Source organism: Nicotiana sylvestris, chromosome 3 (genome assembly GCF_000393655.2).
Source record: "Nicotiana sylvestris chromosome 3, ASM39365v2, whole genome shotgun sequence".
Lineage (NCBI taxonomy): Eukaryota > Viridiplantae > Streptophyta > Magnoliopsida > Solanales > Solanaceae > Nicotiana > Nicotiana sylvestris.
The window spans coordinates 222,017,285-222,040,802 of record NC_091059.1 but is presented as its reverse complement, the minus strand read 5'-3'; the positions used below and the strand labels follow the sequence as shown (position 1 = coordinate 222,040,802).

General features: G+C 37.3%; 1 protein-coding gene across 1 annotated transcript; it reads right to left on the bottom strand.

Moving 5' to 3' along the window:
- Nucleotides 1-22,338: 22,338 nt before the first annotated feature.
- Nucleotides 22,339-23,518, bottom strand: LOC138888711 (uncharacterized). Its single transcript, XM_070170625.1, has 2 exons — nt 23,199-23,518; nt 22,339-23,077 (listed from the first exon to the last, which is right to left on the bottom strand). The coding sequence occupies exons 1-2, from the start codon at nt 23,516-23,518 to the stop codon at nt 22,339-22,341; spliced, it is 1,059 nt and encodes a 352-aa protein (XP_070026726.1).

Here is a 23,518-nt window from a genome sequence, read left to right as displayed (position 1 = left end):
ATCCCAAACTTAAATGTTTAGACTAAATAAATCTATCTGTTATAAAATAAAAGTAATGCAGTAAAATGTAAACAAGAAGAGATAGAGAGAATGGAGAAGTGTTTTCTTTTTTCACTTTGGTGTAATTTTTCATTGCAATTACATGGCTTTTTATAGGCATAAAAAGTAAAGATGATGGACATAAAATAGGAAATTTAATATTTAAGTTATTCACAACATGGACATCCAATGTAGTATCCAATGTAGTATCCAAAGTAGTATCCAATGTACAAACTATTCATAACACACCCCTTGGATGTCCATGTAAGATAATGTGCCTCATTAAAAACTTACAAAAAAATATTGGGATGTACATAGTTATTTATAATATGCATTGCTTGCTGCCTCGTTAAAAACCTTACCAGGAAAACCCAGTGGGACAAAACCTTGGTTAAGGAAAAGAGTGCAGCGTGTAGTTACTCCCCTGATGAAAAATCACTTAATGTCTCGAAGACGACGCATTCCAATCTTATATATCAGCTTTTCAAATATTGAGGTTGGTAATGCCTTAGTGAACAGATCAGCCAAATTATCACTTGAACGAACTTGTTGTACATCTATTTCACCATTCTTCTGAAGATCATGAGTGAAAAAGAATTTCGGTGAAATGTGTTTTGTTCTATCTCCTTTGATATATCCTCCTTTCAATTGAGCTATGCATGCAGCATTGTCTTCATACAATATTGTTGGAATATTCTCTTTCGAAGAAAGACCACATATTTGCTGAATGTGTTGAGTTATAGATCTTAACCAAACGCATTCTCGACTTGCTTCGTGAATGGCTATTATCTCTGCATGATTTGAAGAAGTAGCAACCATAGTTTGTTTTGTCGAACGCCATGATATGGCTGTACCTCCACTTGTAAATAAATAGCCTGTCTGAGATCGACCTTTGTGTGGATCAGACAAATATCCTGCATCTGCATAACCAATCAATGATGGCTTGGATTCATTTGAATAAAATAAACTCATATCAATGGTCCCTTGGAGGTATCTGAATATATGTTTAATACCATTCCAGTGTCTTTGTGTTGGCGAAGTACTAAATCTTGCCAATAAGCTTACTGAGAAAGCTATATCTGGTCGGGAATTATTGGCAAGATACATTAATGCCCCAATTGCACTAAGATATGGTACTTCGGCACCAAGAAGCTCTTCATCATTTTCATGAGGTCGGAATGGATCTTTCTTTATATCAAGTGATCTCACAACCATCGGGGTACTCAATGGATGTGCTTTATCCATATAGAATCGCTTTAAAATCTTTTCGGTGTATGTCGATTGATGGACAAATATTCCATCTTTCATATACTCAATTTGTAGACCAAGACAAAATTTTGTCTTTCCAAGATCTTTCATTTCAAATTCTTTCTTCAAACAGTCTACTGTTTTTGGAAGCTCCTCAGGAGTTCCAATGATATTTAAATCATCAACATACACAGCGATTATAACAAATTCAGATCCAGACCTTTTTATAAAGACACAAGGACAAATTGGATCATTCTTGTACCCTTCTTTCAACAGGTATTCACTCAGGCGATTGTACCACATACGACCTGATTGTTTCAATCCGTATAAAGATTTCTGAAGCTTTATTGAACAAGTTTCTCGAAAACTTTTATATGCTTCTGGCACTTTAAATCCCTCAGGTACTTTCATAAAAATTTCGTTGTCTAATGATCCATACAAATAGGCTGTAACAACATCCATTAGATGCATATCAAGTTTTTCTTGCACTGCCATATTTATGAGATACCTGAAGGTGATAGCATCCACTACAGGAGAATATGTCTCCATATAATCAATTCCAGGCCTTTGGGAAAACCCTTGTGCCACAAGTCGTGCTTTATATCTAACGACTTCATTTTTATCATTTCGTTTTCGCACAAAAACCCATTTATACCCTACTGGCTTTATGCCTTCAGGTGTTCGAACTATGGGTCCGAAGACTTCACGTTTTCCAAGTGAAGTTAACTCTGCCTGGATAGCGTCTTTCCATTTTGGCCAATCATTTCTCTGTCTACATTCATTGACAGATTTTGGTTCAAGATCCTCATCTTGTTGCATTATTTCAACAGCAACATTATAAGCAAAAATGTTATCGATAACAATATTATTTCGGTTCCATCTTTTCCCGGTTGAGACGTAACTTATTGATATCTCTTCATTTTCATTATTTTTAGGTACCTGGACCTCCCCTAAGGTCTTATCATTTGTTACGTCTTGGGGCTCTTCTTGAGCCACTACCTCTGTGTTATGTTCACTTTGATCACTTGCTCCTTTTCTTCTTCGAGGATTTTTATCTTTAGAACCGATTGGTCTACCACGTTTCAAGCATGACTTAAACTCATTTGCTTTAATTAATTGTTCTGTCGGGATATCAACTCGAATTGGAGCATTAGCAGCTGGAATATGTGACTTAGTCACCCTTGGTAGGTTAGTGAATGCATCTGGCAATTGATTTGCAATATTTTGTAAATGAATAATCTTTTGAACCTCTTGTTCACATTGATTTGTTCGAAGATCTAAATGAGACACTGATAATGTATTCCAATCTATCTTCTTTTTCAGCTGCTTATTTTCTCCCCCTAATGTTGGATATACTGATTCATTAAAATGGCAATCAGAAAATCTTGTCGTAAATAAATCTCCAGTCATCGACTCTAGATATTTTATAATAGAAGGAGATTCATATCCAACATATATCCCCAACCTTCTTTGAGGACCCATCTTTGTGCGTTGTGGTAGAGAAATTGGAACATATATCGCACAACTAAAGATCTTAAGATGGGAAATATTTGGCTCCTGACCAAAAGCCAATTGCAATGGGGAGACTTTATGATAACTTGTGGGCCTTATCCGCACAAGTGCTGCTGCATGCAAAATAGCATGACCCCATACTGAAATGGAAAGTTTTGTTCTCATAAGCATTGGTCTAGAAATTAATTGGAGGCGTTTGATCAATGATTCTGCTAGACCATTTTGTGTATGAACATGAGAAACCGGATGCTCAATTGTTATCCCAGTTGAAAGACAATAATCATTAAAGGCTTGGGATGTAAACTCACCGGCATTATCAAGACGAATTGTCTTAATTGCATAATCTGGAAATTGTGCTCTTATCTTTATTATTTGAGCCAACAATCTCGCAAATGCCATATTGCGAGTTGATAGTAAGTACACATGTGACCATCTAGTAGATGCATCTACCAAAACCATATAATATTTGAATGATCCACATGGAGGGTGAATGGGCCCACATATATCACCCTGTATACGTTCCAGAAATGTAGGGGATTCCATCCTAACTTTAAAGTTGATGGTCTAATAATTAATTTTCCTCGAGAACACGCAGCACAAGAGAATTCCTTAAATTGAAGAATCTTCTGATTCTTCATTGCATGTCCATGTGAATTCTCAATTATTTTACGCATCAGATTAGAACCAGGATGGCCCAACCAGTCATGCCAAATAATAAAATCATCTTGATTAGTAAACTTCTCGTTTACTACGGCATGTGTTTCAATCCTGCTAATACTTGTGTAGTATAAGCCGGAGGAAAGATCAGGTAACATTTCAAGCACATATTTCTTACCGGACATTATTGTAGTAATATAAAGATATTCAATCTTTTCATCATTTGTAGTTTCAATATGATATCCATTTTGGCGAATATCTTTGAAACTTAATAAGTTTCTTTGAGATTTACTACGATATAGTGCTTCATCAATAACCAAATTTGTTCCTCCTGGTAGTAATAAATTGGCTCTTCCAGAACCTTCAATTAATCTTGTACTACCGAATATTGTATTAACATTCACTTCTTTCATTACCAAATAAGAGAAATATCTCTTATCTTTTAAAATAGTGTGTGTTGTAGCACTATCCAGAAGACATATATCATCTTTATTATTCTTGAGTCCAACTAAAGACTGGGGAATTTTCATATTCTTCATAAAAAAGACAAATAATACATCATAAGAAATATGAAAGACAAGCAGGAAAAAAACATTAAGAAATACATTAGAAATGTAGAAACTAGCAACACATGATGCATTAGGAAAATACACTCAAGAAAAATAAACTAGTTGCAAACATAAACATAACAACTTTTATAGCTTCATTCCCCAGTAAGATGATTAGTTCTTCAGTCAGTATCCTCAAAGAAGTCCCCAACTTCTAAATGAGTAATATTTGTTAGGCCTTCAAAATCATCATCTTTATAAGCAAGATGTGCCTTAGAATCATATTTATTTGAGGGACCTGCTTCATCATCATTATTTTGAAAGGTCAAATGTGCCTCCACATTATTTTCTTTTTTCTTGAGGGAGGCTTGATAAAGTTTGACAAAATGTTCTGGCGTACGACAAATGCGTGCCCAATGACCTCTCATACAACATCGGTGACACATACTAACTTTACCTTTTGAATGATTAATTTGAGAAACCTTATTGTTCTCCAATTTATTTCCACCATAATGACGATAATTATTTCGCCCTTGCCACGTCCACGTTTACGACCATGTCCACGACCATGGTAATTATTTTGTTTTCTTTCAAACTTATCATATGTTGCTACAGCATGCACTTCCGGAAATGGAGTTGACCCAGTGGGACGGGCTTCATGATTTTTCACTAATAGAGTATTATTCTGCTCAGCCACAAGTAGGCATGTGATTAACTCAGAATATTTCTTAAAACCTTTTTCACGGTATTGTTGTTGTAGCACCACATTTGAAGCGTTAAACGTAGAAAATGTTTTTTCCAATAAGTCCTCATCTGTGATAGTGTCTCCACATAATTTTAATAGAGAACTTACTTTAAAGATAGCAGAATTATACTCACTTACGGTTTTAAAGTCTTGCAACCTTAAATGTATCCACTCATACCGAGCTTTCGGTAATACCGTAAGTTTTAGGTGGTCATATCGATCCTTCAAATTAATCCATAATTCAAGTGGATCTTTTACGGTTAAATATTCAGTTTTTAACCCTTCATGTAGATGATGACGAAGGAAAATCATGGCCTTCGCTTTATCCTGATTTGATGCTTCATTTCCTTGTATAATAGTATTTCCAAGACCTTTAGCGTCAAGGTGAATTTCAGCATCAAGAACCCATGATAAATAGTTCCTCCCGGTGATGTCAAGTGCCACAAATTCAAGTTTTGATAAATTTGACATAGTGAAAACTATCATAAAAGATGAATAAGTTAGAGAAATAATTATAATAATAAACAATTAATGAAAACAAAACGATTAAGGTAAAAGAAATGAAAATAGAGCTATATCATGTTAACAATCTACTATTTCATTTTATTCTTGCCATAAAGTAGAAATTACATACTTGTTTCATTTCACTTTATATTATTGATATATATGTGTTAATAGAACTGAACGTGACTAACATTATTTATATGTTCCAATAAATATAAAGTAATTAAACTATAAAATTATTGCTTGTCAATTTATTTCTCACAGTTCTTCAAAATGCCTTAAAGATATGTTTTGATCTAGGGAGTCCATGAATATTATAAGTATGACATTAGTGCATAGCTAGTTTGATGACTTTGAGGTCCTCTAAGAGTTGAGCACGGAAGGAAATAGTTATTTTATCACTGCAATGTACTTAAACTATTTAAGATGCCCAAGCGCACAAGTAATCTGCAAACAATGAGCATATGATATGTACTGCCATAAATAAAATGATTATAATGATACATACCTTAATAAAATATGGCTCAACTTAGCGGGAGTTAAGAATAAAATTAGAGCTTCTTGCTGATAACGTGTTATAAAATAAAAGCAATGCAGTAAAATGTAAGCAAGAAGAGATAGAGAGAATGGAGAAGTGTTTTCTTCTTTCACTTTGGTGTAATTTTCCATTGCAATTACATGGCCTTTTATAGGCATAAAAAGTAAAGATGATGGACATAAAATAGGAAATTTAATCTTTAAGTTATTCACAACATAAGCATCCAATATAGCATCCAATGTAGTATCCAATGTACAAACTATTCATAACACTATCAAGATTTTAACCATAATTAAGGAGATAAATTTTGTGGAAGTAATCTCCAACTTTGATAAGAAAGTGATTGACATTCCTCTAAAAAAATCAAAACTTTCTTTGAAGTTAATTTATAGTTCATCTCCAATTTTGATAATCTTGCAAAATAATTTAAATTGTTGACTGTATTTCTAAATTATCGCAATAATTTAAGTCACATACAACATTCTCATTAATGCTGTATGGTGGGCCGGGCTGGGACCGGGATCGGGCCCGCGGTCCTAACGGGCTAAACGGGCCTGGTGGGCCAGTCCTGGTGGGCCTGTCCCTAATGGTGCAAAAAGCCCATGGCGGGCCGGGTATGATAAAAAAGCTCACGAGCCCGGGACCGGCTGGAGGGCCTGGGCCGGTCTTACCGGGCCTAACGACGGTCAAAAATTAAAATTATAGTCGTTGGGCTGCAATTTTGACCGTTTGGAAGTTTAAAAAATAGCCATTTGGTCCCCAAACTTTATTTTAACCCCAAACTTTATATAATTACACTTTTTTCCAATTCTCAACTATAAATACCCCTCATTCTTTCATTTTTACTCACCAATTCATCAATCTCTATCAATCTCTCTACTATAATTGCTTATTTTATTGTTGAAATTTCGTGAAAAATTGTGAAGTTGGTGAATTGAAGTATTCAAGTCTTCAACGATTTTCAATTTTCAAGAAGTTGTTCGGCAATTCGGTAAACGCGTTCCAACTCTTAAGTTTTAATATTATAGTTTTGTTAGTTTTATTTAGTATAATTATAATTAATATGGCATTTTCTTTGAAAAATATTTTTGGTGGTAAGGGTAAAGCTAAAATTGGTGAAAGTAGTGGCCAACCTACTACCCTTCCCCCGGCTCCCCGACCCAGACCTGGTAGACGTCCTGCTGCTCCTATTATTCTTGATAGTGATAACCCCTGTTTTCAATTTTTCGATAGTCAATTTTGCCATAATGTTGCACCAGGTGAAAATTTAGATGATGAAACTATGAATGCTCTTTATCCTAATGAAACTATCTTTGAAAATGAGGATGAAGATGAAACCCAACCGGATTTAGATGATACACCTACTAGTCCTTTTAATAACCCAACTGATGTACCGCCTGACCCACCTGTCCCTAATTTTAATAGACAACCTCCTAAACGCCTAGAAACATCATTAGTTTGAAATTTTTTTACTCAAGTAAGAGAACAAAATAAGGTTAAGTGTAAAACATGTGGGAAATTACTGGCGCATAAATATACTGGAGATCGTAGTGGAACGGGTAGTTTGACTAGGCACATAAAAACACACCCTAGAGATAAAGCTAGATATTTACAAATGAAAGCGCAGCTAGAGGGAACACATGAGCTTCAAGTTTATTTGTCGCAGGGACTTGAAAAGGAGAATCCAGACGGTACTTTTGATCTTTTGGAATGGTGGAAGGCAAGGGAAAAACATTTTCCGGTTCTTGCAAAGATGGCTCAGGATATTTTATCTATTCAAGCTTCAACTGTTGCATCAGAGAGTGCTTTCAGTCAAGCAAGACTTCAAATAGGTGATCATAAAGCGTCAATGAGGGAGAGCTTGAAAAAATCTGCAATGTTTAGAGATTGGATCTGCTCGGAAAGAAGAAACTTTGGAATTGCGGAATCACAACCGGCGGTAGATGAAGCTTATGAAGAAATGATGGCAGAACTTGCGGAGGATGCTGCTTCGCCCGGAAGTGGTGATGAACAAGCTTCTTTTCCACCACCACCAACGCAACCTCCTCCGAACCTTGAAGGATTTATAAAATTTGTTAGAGATACAATGTAGATTATGGTGTACCTTGTACTTTTTGGCATATCTTCTTTTAGTTTTTTCCCCTTTTAATGGTGGTATTAGTACCTTATTGTGCTCATTCCATTGGGGGGAGGAAGACTAAGAAAGATATGCCATTTTTGGTAATAAAAATTATAAGACATGCCCTTGAATATCTTTTTGCAATATTTTTTTGTCTTTAACTTGCAATTATTTATAAGCTATAATATATATACATAACATACAATATATACTACAAGAAAATATATAAGGTAATATATATACATAACATACAATATATACTACAAGAATATATATATATATATATATACACATAATATACAATATATACTACAAGAAAATATATATATATACATAACATACAATATATACTACAAGAAAATTTATAAGATAATATATGCACATAACATACAATATATACTACAAGAAAATATATAAGGTAATATATATACATAACATACAATACATACTACAAGAAAATCTATCTATCTATCTATATATATATACTACAAAACATTATAAGAAATTATATTTGGAAATATATATACATAACATACTATATATAGTATACTATACTAGTATACTATATATAGTATACTATACTAGTATACTATATATACTACAAAACAAGATTTTTCAAAATTCAAAATGAGGGCCCCACCCCCAATGACCACCAACGACCATATTGCACAAATAGCCATTTTTTTTAATTTACAAAACTAACCTTCTCTAACACTATAAATACCCCTCTCCCTCTTCTTCATTTCAATACTCAATACTCATTTCTCAATCTAAATTTCTCTCAATCTCTCAATCTCCAATTTTTAAGACTTCAAGTCTCAATCTTAATTTTCAAGTTACATCATGCTTCGTTCGGAAAGAGTGCGCTTATTTGTGTCGCACTACTATGAAGTGCTTGAAGAAAATGAAGAAGGCCAAATATTAAAATGCAAGAACTGTGGAAGAGTCTTAAATTTTCGTTCAGGGTGTACCACAGGCATTTTAAGGAGGCATATAACGTATTGTGTTGATGGTATTTATCCGCAAATTCGTCTTTAAGATATTTCAACAATTTGTGTTATTTTAAAATTATTAGACGTATTTATGCTTCATGTTGTACTTTCTTATTAATTTATTATGCATGACAATTTAGTTTTACTATTGTTTTGTTATTTTACTTTTTCGTCAAGCACTTTAATAATTAGATTTCTACATATATATTACATATATATTATTTATATAGCCATGATATGGTTTACAAGAAATTGCCTTAAACAAAAAAAATTAAAAAAAAACCCGGAAATAAAAAAGCCCTTTAGGCCCGCTAAGCCCACGAGCCCGACCCGTTTAGCCCAGGACCATATGGGCTTAGGCCCGTCACGGGCTGGTTCCACCTGTTGAGCCCACGAAGCCCGGGACCGTGAGGTCCGGGACCGCCAGAGCCCAGGCCCGCTAAGCCCAGGCCCGGGGGCCCGGGCCCGCCCCAGAATACAACATTAATTCTCATTTAATCAGTTTTGTGGAGATAAGAGAATCAATTTTGTGGAAAATGTCACACATAAATGTAAAAATCAACATTCTGACACACAAACCTCAGTTTAAGTGTGAAGTCAATACCAAATAACTTAATGATGGTAAATGGTCGTTATTGCGAAGACCGTAAAGGAAAAGTGATCCACGTCAAATCCGCACTCAATAGTGAGTGAAAATAGTAGTTGGAAGAATAGTATCCAACAAGAGCCGGAGTCGATTTCCATAGGGAGTTACATTGGGTATTAGGAGTATATACTTGACGAGAGTAAATGGATTAACTAAATTTGCACTTCCACAAATGGTTTTGATTTCTATTTCTACTTTTACTCTAACAATTGTAAGCTAAGACAAGAATCTAGAAACAAATGATTGTTTTTGGTCTTTTTCAAATAGTTAAAAAGTCTAGGGATGTGACCATAACTTAGGTGTTCACCTAATGGGTTAAATACGCTAATACTTGTTTTGTAGATTGGGGTGTATTATAGCTCTCAATTCTGCGTTACCCACTCAATACCTCTCGATCAAAGAGTGATTTTGCGCAATTTGACTTTCTCAAGTCCAAATGGGTATCAAATAAAATAGGTGATATGAGTCAAGTCGAGTTCTCAGTATCTCTAGTTTGAACCCTTTAATTAGGCTAATCAAACTCTCAATTAACCCAATTCCTTGTTAGCCAAGTTATCCTAGACTAGGTCCCTCTTTCTCAAGTGGAGACTAAGTCAAAAAGGCATGAATCAATATTTGCAACCATTAATTCTAAAATTGAAGCATGAACTTAGCTAAATAATCAACACTCAGTCATAAACAAACATTAGATTAAGTACCCATAAAGTTTACCCACTAGGGTTGGGTCACAACCCTAGTAAGACTCTAGCTACTCATAGGGGGAATTGAAGAAAATAAAGAAGAAAAGCTAATTAAACCCATAACGAAAGATTAAATTGATAATATATAATGTTTAAACACTAAAATAATCACAAACTTCCTAAAATGGCAAAATTTAATGGCTACAACGGCTCAAACTTCGAAACTTGACCTAAAATTGAAGCTGGCAAAAATACCCCTCTGGACACTACTAGAAATCCGGAATTTAGCGACCAAAATTGGTCTGTCCAGATTAGCGACCAAAGTTGGTCGGTAAAGGGGAGAAAAATATTTTATATTTATTTTATATAAATTACCGACCAACGTTGGTCGGTAAAGTGGTCAACAGGTTGATCCAGATGGTCAGCATTGTGTAATCAAAGAAAATTTCACATTACCGACCAACTTTGGTCGGTAATGTGGGACCCAGTTAAATTTTTTTAATAGTTATATTATTATTTAAAATATTTTATCAAATATAAAAAAATCTTATTTAAAATTACCGACCAAAGTTGGTCAATTAATACAGGGGAAGCCTTTAGCGACCAACTTTGGTCGCTAATATCTGGAAAGTAACCGGCCAACTTTGGTCGATTATGTGGTCAACATTGGTCAAAATTTAAATTACTTTTATATTTACTATCTAAATAATATAAAAGTAATCCGTTAATACTTTGTAATATAAGGGATGAATATACTAACATATACTATAACATACTATATATGTAGTTAAAGTAGTACAATAGAGCGTGTTATATATAGGTGAGACGTTTTGTTTTTAATATTCAACGATGCATCTAAGTAAGTTATAAGTCGATGAATCAATTTACAAATAGATATATTTGACGATAAATTATATATACTAACTAGGATCTTCACAAGTCTATCAATCCCTAAAAGAGCCTGACCTTTATCTATATAGATATAGATATAGGTGAGACGTTTTGTTTTTAATATTCAACGATGCATCTGAGTAAGTTATAAGTCAATGAATCAATTTACAAACAAATATATTTGATGATAAATTATATATAATAATTAAGATCTTCACAAGTCTATCAATCCCTAAAAGAACCCGGCCTTTATCTATATAGATATAGATATAGGTGAGACGTTTTATTTTAATATTCAACGATGCATCTGAGTAAGTTATAAGTCGATGAATCAATTTACAAACAGATATATTTAATGATAAATTATATATACTAATTAGGATCTTCACACGTCTATCAATCCCTGAAGGAACTCGAAGTCAGGTAGTTAATGATACTCCCTCTTTTTCACCCTCTACAGAAATGCCTATGTATTATCCTCCACCCCACGGCTATACTGAGCTGCCACACCGTCATGAGCCCTACACCTTCATGTAGACACCAGGTCTTTCATCACAGGGCCATAGGACTGTACGTCCGACATACAATCCAACTACCTCACGACCACGTGGATCGCAGCCATCTGCATCGCATGGATCACATCCATCCATGTCACAACCACATGGATCACAGCTATTTGGGTCACAACCATCAGTATCACAGCCACTTGAGGTCCATCCAGCTATGTCGCATTCACAGGGTTCACAGCCATTTTCATCAGCGACTCCATCTATTTCAGGCCTTCACCTGTGAGGTAGTAGCTCTGACCCCCCTATACCGTCCACACATGCCTCTAATATACATGGTTCAGACGATGGTGCTGATGATGACGAGGAGGTACATTATAATCAATATGGCAGGATCATCATAGTCCGTGAGGGTGATGGGTACGAGTTATTTGTTATTTTTGTGTTTATTATTTTGTAAAGTTTTTACTAAGTTATTAATGTATTTTTGTTGTTAAATTACAAGTTCAACCCTACTAATAGGACTATGAGGATAATCACCAAAGTCATCAGAAAGCTTTATGATGGCCTTTATGCGGCTTGGTCGGATTTCCCATTCTCGTTGAAGGAGAAAATTTTCAATCAATTTAAGGTATAAATATTCTTTTAAGCAGTTTAATAATTTATATTTATGATATTTCTTGTTTAATATTTAAATTTTAAAATACAGAGCAAGTGTGTATGGGAACACCACTATTGCGCGGAAGTGGCTGCAAATTTTAATCACAAAGCTCGCAAGCGATTGTCGCATACTTTCTCCGTAGCTAGAAAGAAGAACAAGAAGCCTGAATGGTTACTTCAAAATTTATGGAAAGATTTGCAAAAGCAATGGCTTACCGCAAAGTTCTCGGAGAAGAGCGAAAAAGGAAAGAAAGCTTGCACATCTGAGAATAGAGGCTCCTTGCACACTAGAGGTGCGATCAGCCTAGGGACAATAAAAAGAAGATTGGTACGTAATTGATTAAATATTTTAATTTTCAAAGTATATCTATTCAGTTTATTAACTAAATTAATTTATTTTCAGGAAAAGAGGTTGGGGCATCCAATGAATCATGATGATCTATTCAAGGAGACGCATATTGTAAAGAAGAAGAAAGAGACAAATTAAGAAAGGTGGGTCGAGGACCGGGCCTTGACTGTATATGTGAGATTTCACTTTTCTTTAAGTATTTTAATTTACTTTTATATAAATTTTGAAATTTTTAATTTAAATTTTCGTATAGGATCACTACCAAACTTAACGTGGAGGAGTTCATCCGCACTCAGCCAACTAGTGAATCGGGCGAGCCAATCCAACCTTCGGACGAGGATGCTGAAAGAATATGGATGGAGTCTGCTGGTGGTCCAAAATGGGGGAAGGTATACGATCTTCCTATTAAAAAGTTTCATCGATATAAGTGTGGAATGCAAGAAATAGGGACTTCCTTGCAAGGCGAGCAACTTGATGGGGAGAGCCTCTCTGCTATGCGGGAGACTGTGACAAAGCTCACATCCGAGCTAGAATCGGCCAAGGAAAGAGAAAGGGTTAGAGATGCTCAATTCCTTGGCATGCAAGCTTAGATCAGAACTCTCCTATCTACTGGAGCTTTTTCGTTGCCCCGGTTTCGTGAGTCATCGCGAGAGGCTCGACTTGAACGTGAGCGTTCCTTTCGTCCTCCCCATGATCGTTCCTCCCGTCCTCCTCATGGTCATTCTTCATGTCCTCCACAAGACCCTTCTTGATACCGTCTTTTAGATGAAAGTTCATCAGACGGTGACGATGAATTTGTACAAAACACTCCTTGACTTGTATATACTTTGAACTAGACAAATAGAACTGGTTCTGAACTAGTTGTAATAAGTATTAACTTGGTTTTGGATTTTTTAGTTCTATTGAACTTTAATTTATTAGTTTTAATGTATTTATTGAATTGTTTTGTTGTTGGCATAAAATGCCTGTTTAGGAATTTTGGTATGCTGGCAGGTGGTATAGCTACCAAAACAGACATTTTATGCCAAAATTAAAACCCAAAAAACTGACCAAAGTTGGTTGGCATTTAATTAAAAAACATTTCTTCTGATTAGCGACCAAAGTTGGTTGCTTAATCTTAAAAAAAATTAATAATTACCGACCAAAGTTGGTTGGTTAATGAACAAGGATTATCCAGATTTCACATTTACCGACTAATTTTGGTTGCTAATTCTTAAATTTTAATTTTAAAAAAAATATATATTTTAATTTACCGACCAACTTTAGTCGCTAATCTTTAAATTTTAATAATTAATAATATAACGTAATTTACATACACCGACCAACTTTGTTCGGTAAAATTAAATTATTAAAATATGTTACCGACCAAAGTTGGTCGGTATGTGCTTTAAATTGCACAGTTGGTCCTTTTACCTGTGCGACCAACTTTGGTCGGTAATGTGCGACCAACTAAGCGACCACTAAAATAGCGACCAAGCCTGGTTGGACGGGTTTTGGTCGGTATTTTGCATAAACAGGCCAACGTTGGTCGCTTTTGTTGTCGCTAAAATCTGAATTTCTAGTAGTGGGAAGTTCTGCGGCCGCACAATTCCATGTGCGGTCCGCAGAATTCTTCAGTTGGCTGGAGTTTGGCTTCTGCGGCCGTAGATTTCTAGATTGCGGTTGTGAAACATCTTCTGCGACTGCATAATTCTTGCAGGGCCCACACTTCAGCAAGGTTTCAAGACCTGGTCTTTTGCACACTCTATGAACTTGGAACCATTTGTCAGTGCAGACCCTGTTCTTCATGTGTGGTCCGCACATTGGCTAAGTCCTGTTGGGTTCTTTCACTTGTTTTACGATCGCATATGGAATTTTGCAGTCCGCACTTTCTTTTGCGGACCGCACTTCTTTGATTTTGCGCCCTTTATTGCCTTGTGATTCAGAATACTCTTTTTTGAGTTGGATTTCATCATGAGAGACCAAACTTCCAACATTCCTGCAATTTGTATATTTTCATTAGTTTTGGGAGCATAATTCAATTCTATTGGACTAAAACAAAAGAATAAAAGGTCTAATAAGTAGTCAAAATTCCCACTTATCAACTCCCCCAAACTTAAGTCTTTGCTTGTCCTCAAGCAAATAAATTAGTTCTCACCTCCTAGAGTTAAGGGTCATTTCAGTGAGTCAAAGGTGATCCATTCACACATCACTTGGGACCAATAATTACCCACACTACTCATGCATTATCGATAAAGTGACAAGTCAAATATTCATGCACATATAGTTCTAATATGATATTTGAGCTTCAAGAATTGACTTTACTCATCAGTGACTCTTGTTCTATCATGTAGGTCATGGTGGAATACAAACTCTTCCTCCTCTACTTTCCATTTTCCAAGCTCACTTAAGAAATTAGCACTCAATCTTAGGATTCATGAAAGGTTCACTCGTCTCTCACAAAAGAATGTTACAAGTATGGCTTCAAGTACCATCGGCTTGCCCCTTACGTTGATCGCCACTAATATAAGTTCACTCGGTTTGATATCAAGTAGGACTTCTTTCGGGTTGTAATGAAGACTTTTGGATTAGGGTAGGATACCATATGGGTAAGTGGTTACACATTTACTTAAGCACTCCACACTTTCATTTCTCGGTTCAAATTGCCAATTCTTAGAGGCATTTCTTTTCATTAGAGATTAGAGAGACTTAACATCACTCTTTCTTGTTTATTTTATTCTTTTTTTCTCCCTTTTTGATTTCTCAATGCTTGGTATCATTACCTCTTTTTGAATCCATCAACCCTTCCACTTATTCATGTTTTGTATTTTTTTTTGGTTCTTTTCTTTTCTTGATTTTTTTCCTTCATAAAGATCATTTCTTTTCTCTTTTTGTGCCTTGATACCTTTTTCAAATTCGTCATCTCTCCCCCAAACTTATGGTTTAAGCCATTTATTTCACAAGAGTGTTAAGGAAAGTTTGAGTGCTAAGAGAGAATCACGACAAAACAGGTAAAAGCTTATAAAATGGTTACTAAATAGGAAAGGCTAGAGGCTCAAAGGGGTTGACTAGGGATAAAGACATTGGCTGGCAATAGAAAGATCAAATAGGTCGAGGAAAGCCTACAATCACTTCTCAAACCAAGCAAAACTTAGGATTTCGCCTTGAAACACATTTGGGGCAAGTTCTAGACCCTTTGCACGGATACTTAGACTAGCAACAATTCATCCCAACCCTCACGCAACTAGATTTTAAAAGAGGATATAGTCGAGAGCCTACAACGACCACATTCAAGTTTAACTAAACCAGTCGATGATTACCAAAGTCAACTCAAAAGTCCCAAAGTCACTAACTAGAGCTATTTCTTTCAAAAACCTTGTCTCTAACCATAAGCACGTAGTTAAATGTATTAGTACCAATTGAAGCATGGTTGACTCTTAGAGCATGACTTGATTAGTTTTTTTATTCATTACTACTACTATAATTACCTAAATACAAAAACAAACTCATTCCCTTAAGAAGGTTTTCACGCCATCCGTCGCTGGGACGAGTCACCCGGTTCACACAACAACTACCTTTGGAAAGAAATATGGCGTTAAGAAAACCAAAGGCTTATTATCTACTAAAGCATAAAAAGAAACTACTTAACAAAACTAGAACTAATATAGAAAAGATAAAGAAGCTAATAATAAAAAAACAAAGATAAAGAAGCTAATGAGCAAAAACTACTAAATATAGAATGAATATATACACAATAAGAGAGAAAAGATAGATAAATACAAATAAGAAAAGAGAGACTATCATCAAATTATTACAGACTAAATGTATCAAAGTGTACAAATGTGTCAAATAAACTCCACCCTTTCCCCCCAAATAAAAGTAAGCATTGTCCCTAATGCTTAGTAAAATAAGAGTAACAGAGGAGAGGGTGAAGAAAACATCTCCAGCAATGTCATCTCCCTCAGGATAAACCAACTGGATCTCATCATCGTCAAATCTAGGTGTGGCTAGGTTGGCGAACATCTCACGCACTGCCTCAGCAGAGTCAGCAACAAGGTCTGGCTCATCAGACTGGCCAGCTGGTGCTACCGGTGCAAATAGTTCTGAAGGATCTGGGGCAGACTGGTGTGGGTCAAGCAACATGTAAAAGGGAAGGTCTCCAGCTGTAGCAAGTCTAGTCACCTCCCTCTAGAGCTTGTCCACTGATTTCTTGCTGACCTGGGACATCCTCATTTTCTTCACTTCCTTTCCTAGCTCTTCAATAACTAACCCATGTTGTACTAAGGTGTCCATGATAGTCTTCTGATTCTCCAAAATCTTTTTCAGTGTCTCTTCAATGTCAGAAGGAACCTGTGATTCCTGTGAGGTGGACTACGCTGCAATAGTAGTGGAAAGGTCAGACAACTTTGTAGTAGCTATCTGCATCTAGTTGTTGAGACTCGCCAATATTTGAGAGACTCACAAAAAAGATAGTTGCAGTGGGCATGGGCACTGGTCTCGGAGCTGTAGTAGGAACTGTGGATGATGGTGGAGGCATAGAAGTGGTACTAGTGGAAGGCTCAGCAGAAGTGGATGGAAGATCAACCACCTCAGAGGCTACAAATGTTGGCTCATCAGACTAGCCTGCGGTGGTAGAAGGCTGAACTTTTTTTTTGGGTTTCTCGCATCCATCAGAGAGTACCAGTCGAAGGTCTTCTTCGCATTCACCTTGGTCTCAAAGTCCCTCAGTTGTATCTTTGCATCAATGAGATATTCTGTAAGAGTGTTGGGATAGGGGTAGGCCGAGTTGTCCTACCGTGCAATCACTAAAATATTGGCTGATATCATGACACCCATATTGATTGGGTAATCGGCCATGATGGAGGCCACAAGAACTACTCAAGGAAGAGGAAGGTGAGTCACATTCTTGCATGGATCTAACCCACTACAAACAAAGGTCTGCCACCCTTTTGCCTCAAAACTGAGAGTGCTCCAGTGGATGGGAACCCCAATGGTAATCCATGGTGGTGGTGGGCTTGGTGGTACCAGAATCTCAACTAGCTAAGGATGGACTTCCTTCTTCAGTACACATTTCTCCAAATACTCTGTCGGGTCAACATCCTCGAAGCCCAAGTACTTGTTGAGTGTATGATGATTAAACCTCAGCTTGAGGTTGCGTACTTTAGTCACCTTCATCCATTTATTTATATGAGCTACATTTGCATAAAATTGATGGACGAGGTATTCTTTGGCATCTTCTACACTCTAGGTGAACCACATCCACATTTTCGTGCCCTGAATTGTCTTAATATGGCTGGGTTGTACTTCTACATATCTCTCAACAAAAACTTTCACTTAAGAGTTAGAGACCTCACAGGCCACCACATACAAAAGCTGGTGAAGGTGGCCAGGATGACAAAGCAATCCTCCCAAACCTCTTTCTTCTTTGATCTTTCAAGTCCTGAAGTTGTGGCATCACCCCCTCTGCCATCATTAGGGATATCATGTGTGACCTGTGCCTCAGGGACTGGTGTAGCCGATGATCCCCTACCTCAGGGATGGCTTGTCCACGAGCTGGTATCTCCCCTGCAGCCTTGGTTGTGTGGCCGGTTGCTCCTCTTGAATAGAGGTTGAGTTGCCCTATGAGACTTCCCTAAATGGGACATATGAGCTAGATTCGGAGAGGTCTGCACCTCTCCCTTTGTATGTTGGTACTTTCTTTCTTATTGTCTTTGGCTGGCCAAGGGGCAAGGCACTTTTCCCTCGTCCCCGAGAAGATTCGCCTCTCCTTTTTGACGTGTCACCTCATCCTTTTGATCGACCAATTGTCTGTATTAAGGAGAATATATTGTTAGTTGCAATTCGATATTCAAACACATATATGAGACATGTAAGTAAAGGAGAAACCATAAGATATAATGGGGTTGTACATTAAGTCATGCATGCAGGGAAAAGGATTTGTAGTCTACACTATTTCAGTTACGGCCGCAGATGGAGACTCGTGGTCCGCACATTAGTGATTGTAGCTGCACTTTTGAGGCTAAAAAATGCTAACTCTCTGATGACAGAGGATTGACTAATCTGTGGCCGTGAGAGGATTTGCGGTCCGCAGAATTTGAATTGCGGCCGCACATTAAAGTCTCAAAGTGAGCATTCTCTGATTATAGAGAATGGGCTGATCTGCGGTCTCAAAGGAAATTATGTGGTTCACACATTTTAACTTACGCCCACAGATTTTCACTTCACCGAGTTGCCCAAATTCAACATTTGTGGACCACACAAATTCAAGTGTGTCCGCAGATTTTAAAAGTTACGTACAGACCAAATTTTTCTACTTAGGTTTTTCAATTTATCGCACAATTAGACATGGTAATATTGTAAAAACATGAAATTGTACTGACCCAACCCCATTTGAGCATGTATCAAGTTTACCCATTTCAGACCTACCCCACATGGACACACAATTGAACTCTAATAATAAATGGCCTAAGAACTAAAAGTCCAAAAATTATGCTAACACAAACAATTTAACATGAAATTGAAGCATACCATATAGAATGAGTGTAATGAGTGAATGATCAAGGTGGTGGTGTGTGAAGACAGTTAGAAATCTCCAAGAAAATTCAATAGAGCAAAGTGTTATGTTCAAAGAGGGAAAAAGTGTAAAATAGGCCATGTTCTTATATTTATACCAACTGTTTGATAAGGGGAAGGAGGACGAGTGCAGCTGTACATTTTCATATGCATTCCGCACTCTTTCACCTCGGGGCATTGTCTCAGAACTTCATCTGTGGTCTGCACATTTTCAGGTGCGGTCGCATATTTCACGTGCGGTTGCAGATCGACCTCCGTATTGAAAAGCTTAAACTTCAAAGAGTTGGTATTTTTGGCATTTCAATTCTGCAGTCTGCAACATAAATGTGCGGCTGCAATGCTCATCTGCTATGGCATCTAAAAATGTGTGGTCCGCACTTTTTTGAACACTTAGCCATACTTTCGTCCTCAGTTCCTGTAAGTCACACTCATCCCTATAGCACACTTCAAATCAAGTTAGAACACAATTAACACCTAACTACAAAAGGAAAAGGGAAAAAACATGGGTTGCTTTCCAAGAAGCGCCTGATTTAATGTCGCGACACGACGCAGAATACCCTCAAGTGAAATGAATGACTACCACCACGTGGCCATTTACAACCTTTCCAAGTAGGGCTTCACCTGGTGACCATTGACTCAGAATACTTTATTTTTTTTGTTCTTTAAGTCTAATACACCAAATCACACCCACAAGTTCAAAAGGACCGCTCCATTTAGATTTTAGCTTCCAGGAAACATCCTTAACCTTGAGTTAAACAACAATACGAGATCGCCCACCTTGAACTCTTTGTTCCAAATATATTTTTCATGAAGGTATTTCATCTTTTCTTTGTACAAGGATGAATTCGCATAAGCGTGGTACCAGAACTCATCCAATTCATTCAAATGTGCAACCCTCAAGTTAGCGGCTACATCCCACATGGCCTTGTGCTCTAGTTCTTTATGACAACTTCTTTAGAGCCCCCATGGCCTTGTGCTCTAGTTCCACCGAAATATGACAAGCTTTTTCGAACACCAACCGGTATGGTGACATTCCGCTAGGAGTTTTGTAAGTTGTCCGATAATCCCATAATGCATCATCGAGCTTCTTGGACCAATCCATCTGATTAGCATTCACCGTTTTCTACAATATACTCTTAATCTCCTAGTTAGAGACTTCCACTTGCCCACTAGCTTGTGGGTGATAGGGAGTCGTGACTTTGTAAGCAACACCATACTTTCTAAGTAAAGTGTCGAAAGCCTTGTTGCAAAAATATGACCCCCCCATCACTTATAATTGCATGTGGAGTACTAAACTTTGTGAAAATATTCTTCTTCAAGAAAGCTACCACACTTCTCGCCTCATTGTTGGGTAATGCAACAGCCTCAACCCATTTGGACACATAATCCACTGCGACCAAGATGTAGGTGTTTCCACAAGAACTCACAAAAAGGGCCCATGAAGTCAATACCCCCACACATCAAAAATATCAATCTCCAAAATGGTTGTGAGAGGCATTTCATTATTCTTTGATATTCCACCGGCCCGTTGACATTCATCACATCTTTTCACTAACTCAATAACATCTTTGTAAAGAGGAGGCCAATAGAACCCGCAACTAAGCACATTGGCCGTTGTTCTTACTCCACCATGATGACCACCATATGGAGAAGAATGGCAAGCCCCAAGAATTTCACCATGATCTTATTCCGGTACACATGTTCTAATCACCCCATTCGTACAAATCCAGAAAAGGTATGGTTCATACCAATAATAATCTTGACAATCCCGTTTGAGCTTCTTCCTTTGTTTTGAAGAGAACTTATCCGGAATGATTCCACACACAAGAAAATTTGCTAAATCCACGAATCATTGCACCTCTTTCATTGAAATAGCCAAGAGTTGCTCATCGGGGAAGGAGTCATTGATTTCTAGGCTATCATGCGGCCTCCCCTCCTCCTCCTCCAATCGAGACAAGTGGTCTGTCACTTGGTTTTCATTACTTTTCCTATTTTGGATGTCAATATCAAATTCTTTCAACAAGAACAACCTTCTCTTCAACCGAGCTTTGGAGTCCTTTTTGCTCATAAGGTAAAGAGGATCCACATGATCTGTGTGGACAATGACTATTGCACCGATCAAGTACGTGCGGAACTTCTCAATTGAAAACACAATAGCAAGGAGCTCATTCTCCGTAACAGTATAGTTGACTTGGGCACTATTCATGGTCTTACTAACATAGTAAACCGAATGAAAGATTTTGTTGGTGCGTTGCCCCAAAATATCCCCAACCACTACGTTATTTGCATCACACATGAGTTCAAAAGGGACACTCCAATTTGGAGCAGTGATGATGGGGGTGGTTGTCAACTTGAGCTTCAATAATTCAAAAGCTCTCATGCAATCATCATTGAAGTGAAACTTAGCATTCTTCACAAGAATCTTGCACAACGGGTTCACCACCTTAGATAAATCTTTGATGAAGCGCCGGTAAAAATCCCCGTGGTGTAAGAAACTCCACATACCCTTCACTGAAGTTGGAGGTGGAAGCTTAGAAATCACCTCAATCTTTGCCTTGTCAACTTCAGTTCCATTCCTTGAGATTTTGTGGCCAAGGACAATACCTTTCTCGACCATGAAATGGCATTTCTCCCAATTGAGTACCAAATTTGTTTCTTCACATCTAGCCAACACTTTGTCCAAATTTGCAAGACAATCATCAAAAGAGTCTCCAAACACCGAGAAGTCATCCATGAAAACTTCAAGGTAGTCCTCTACCATGTCCGTGAAAATAGCCATCATACACCTTAGAAAAGTCACTGGTGCATTACACAAACCAAATGGCATCCACTTGAAAGTGAAAGTACCATAGGGACATATAAAGGTTGTTTTCTCTTGATCTTCCGGAGCAATGCAAATTTGGTTATAGCATGAGTACCTATCAAGAAAGCAGTAGAAAGCACGACCAGCCAATCTATCGAGAATTTAATCTAAGAAAGGAAGTAGAAAGTGATCCTTCTTTGTGACTTTGTTGAGCTTTAGATAGTCCATACACACCCTCCAACCAGTCACCGTTCTTGTAGGAATCAACTCATTCTTGTCATTGGTGACCACCAACATGCCCCCCTTCTTATTATTGGTGACCACCGTCATGCCCCCTTTTTTAGACATATTAAACTGGAGAAGTCCACGAACTATTGGAGATGGGGTAGACAACCCCGACATCCAACCACTTGATAATCTCCTTCTCGACAACTTCTTGCATAGCCTCATTGAGTCTCCTTTGATTTTCAATAGATGGTTTGGCGCCATCTTCCAACTTGATCTTATGCATGCAAAAGGCATGGGTTATCTCCTGAATATCCGCCAAGGTCCACCCAATAGCTTTCTTCCTCTTTTGCAGCACCACTAAAATGGAATCTACCTGCACGTTAGTCAAACAAGAGGAAAGAATAACCGGTAAAGTAGAACAAAGACAAAAAAATTCATACCAAAGATGTGGAGGCAGTGGCTTCAACTCCAATGTAGGAGGCTCTTCAATATAAGGCTTTGTTGGAGGAGTTTTCCTATTTTCAAAATACAAGGACAATTTTCGGGGTACATAGTTGTACGACCCCATTCCTTGCAAAGAATTCATACATTCCATGAAGCAATCCAACTCGTCATCATCAAAGTTGAGCAAGAAGGCCTCCAACATATTACCAACATTGATTGTAGCACTTGTTTCTTCAACAATAACATCAGTCATCAAGTGCACAAAAGAACACACCTCATTGCTATTTGGTTGTCGCATGGACTTACACACATGGAATACTACTCTTTCATCACCAACCCGGAAAGTAAGTTCTCCGGCTTCAACATCATAAAGAGCCTTACCCGTAGAAAGAAAAGGTCTCCCAAGATAATCGGTACTTCATAATCAACCTTAAAATCTAGAATGACAAAATCTGCCAGAAGAATGAATTTATCAACACGAACCAAAATATTTTAATCACTCCCAAAGACCTCTTCATGGTACGGTTGGCCATTTACAATCTCATTGAGGTGGGTATTGGTTGCCCAATTCCCAAAGTCTTGAAAACCGAGTTGGGCATCAAATTGATACTTGCCCTAAGATCACAGAGAGATTTAGCAAACTCAGAACTTTCAATTATACAGGGAATTGTGTAAGCATCGGTATCCTCCATGTTAGGAGCCAATGAATGCATAGTTTCACTCACTTGATGAGTGACTTTGATGGTCTCAAAGTTCATTGACCTCTTCTTTGTCACAAGATCATTCATAAATTTTGCATAATCGGTCATTTGTTCCAAAGCTTCAACTAATGACACATTGATTGAGAGACTCTTCAT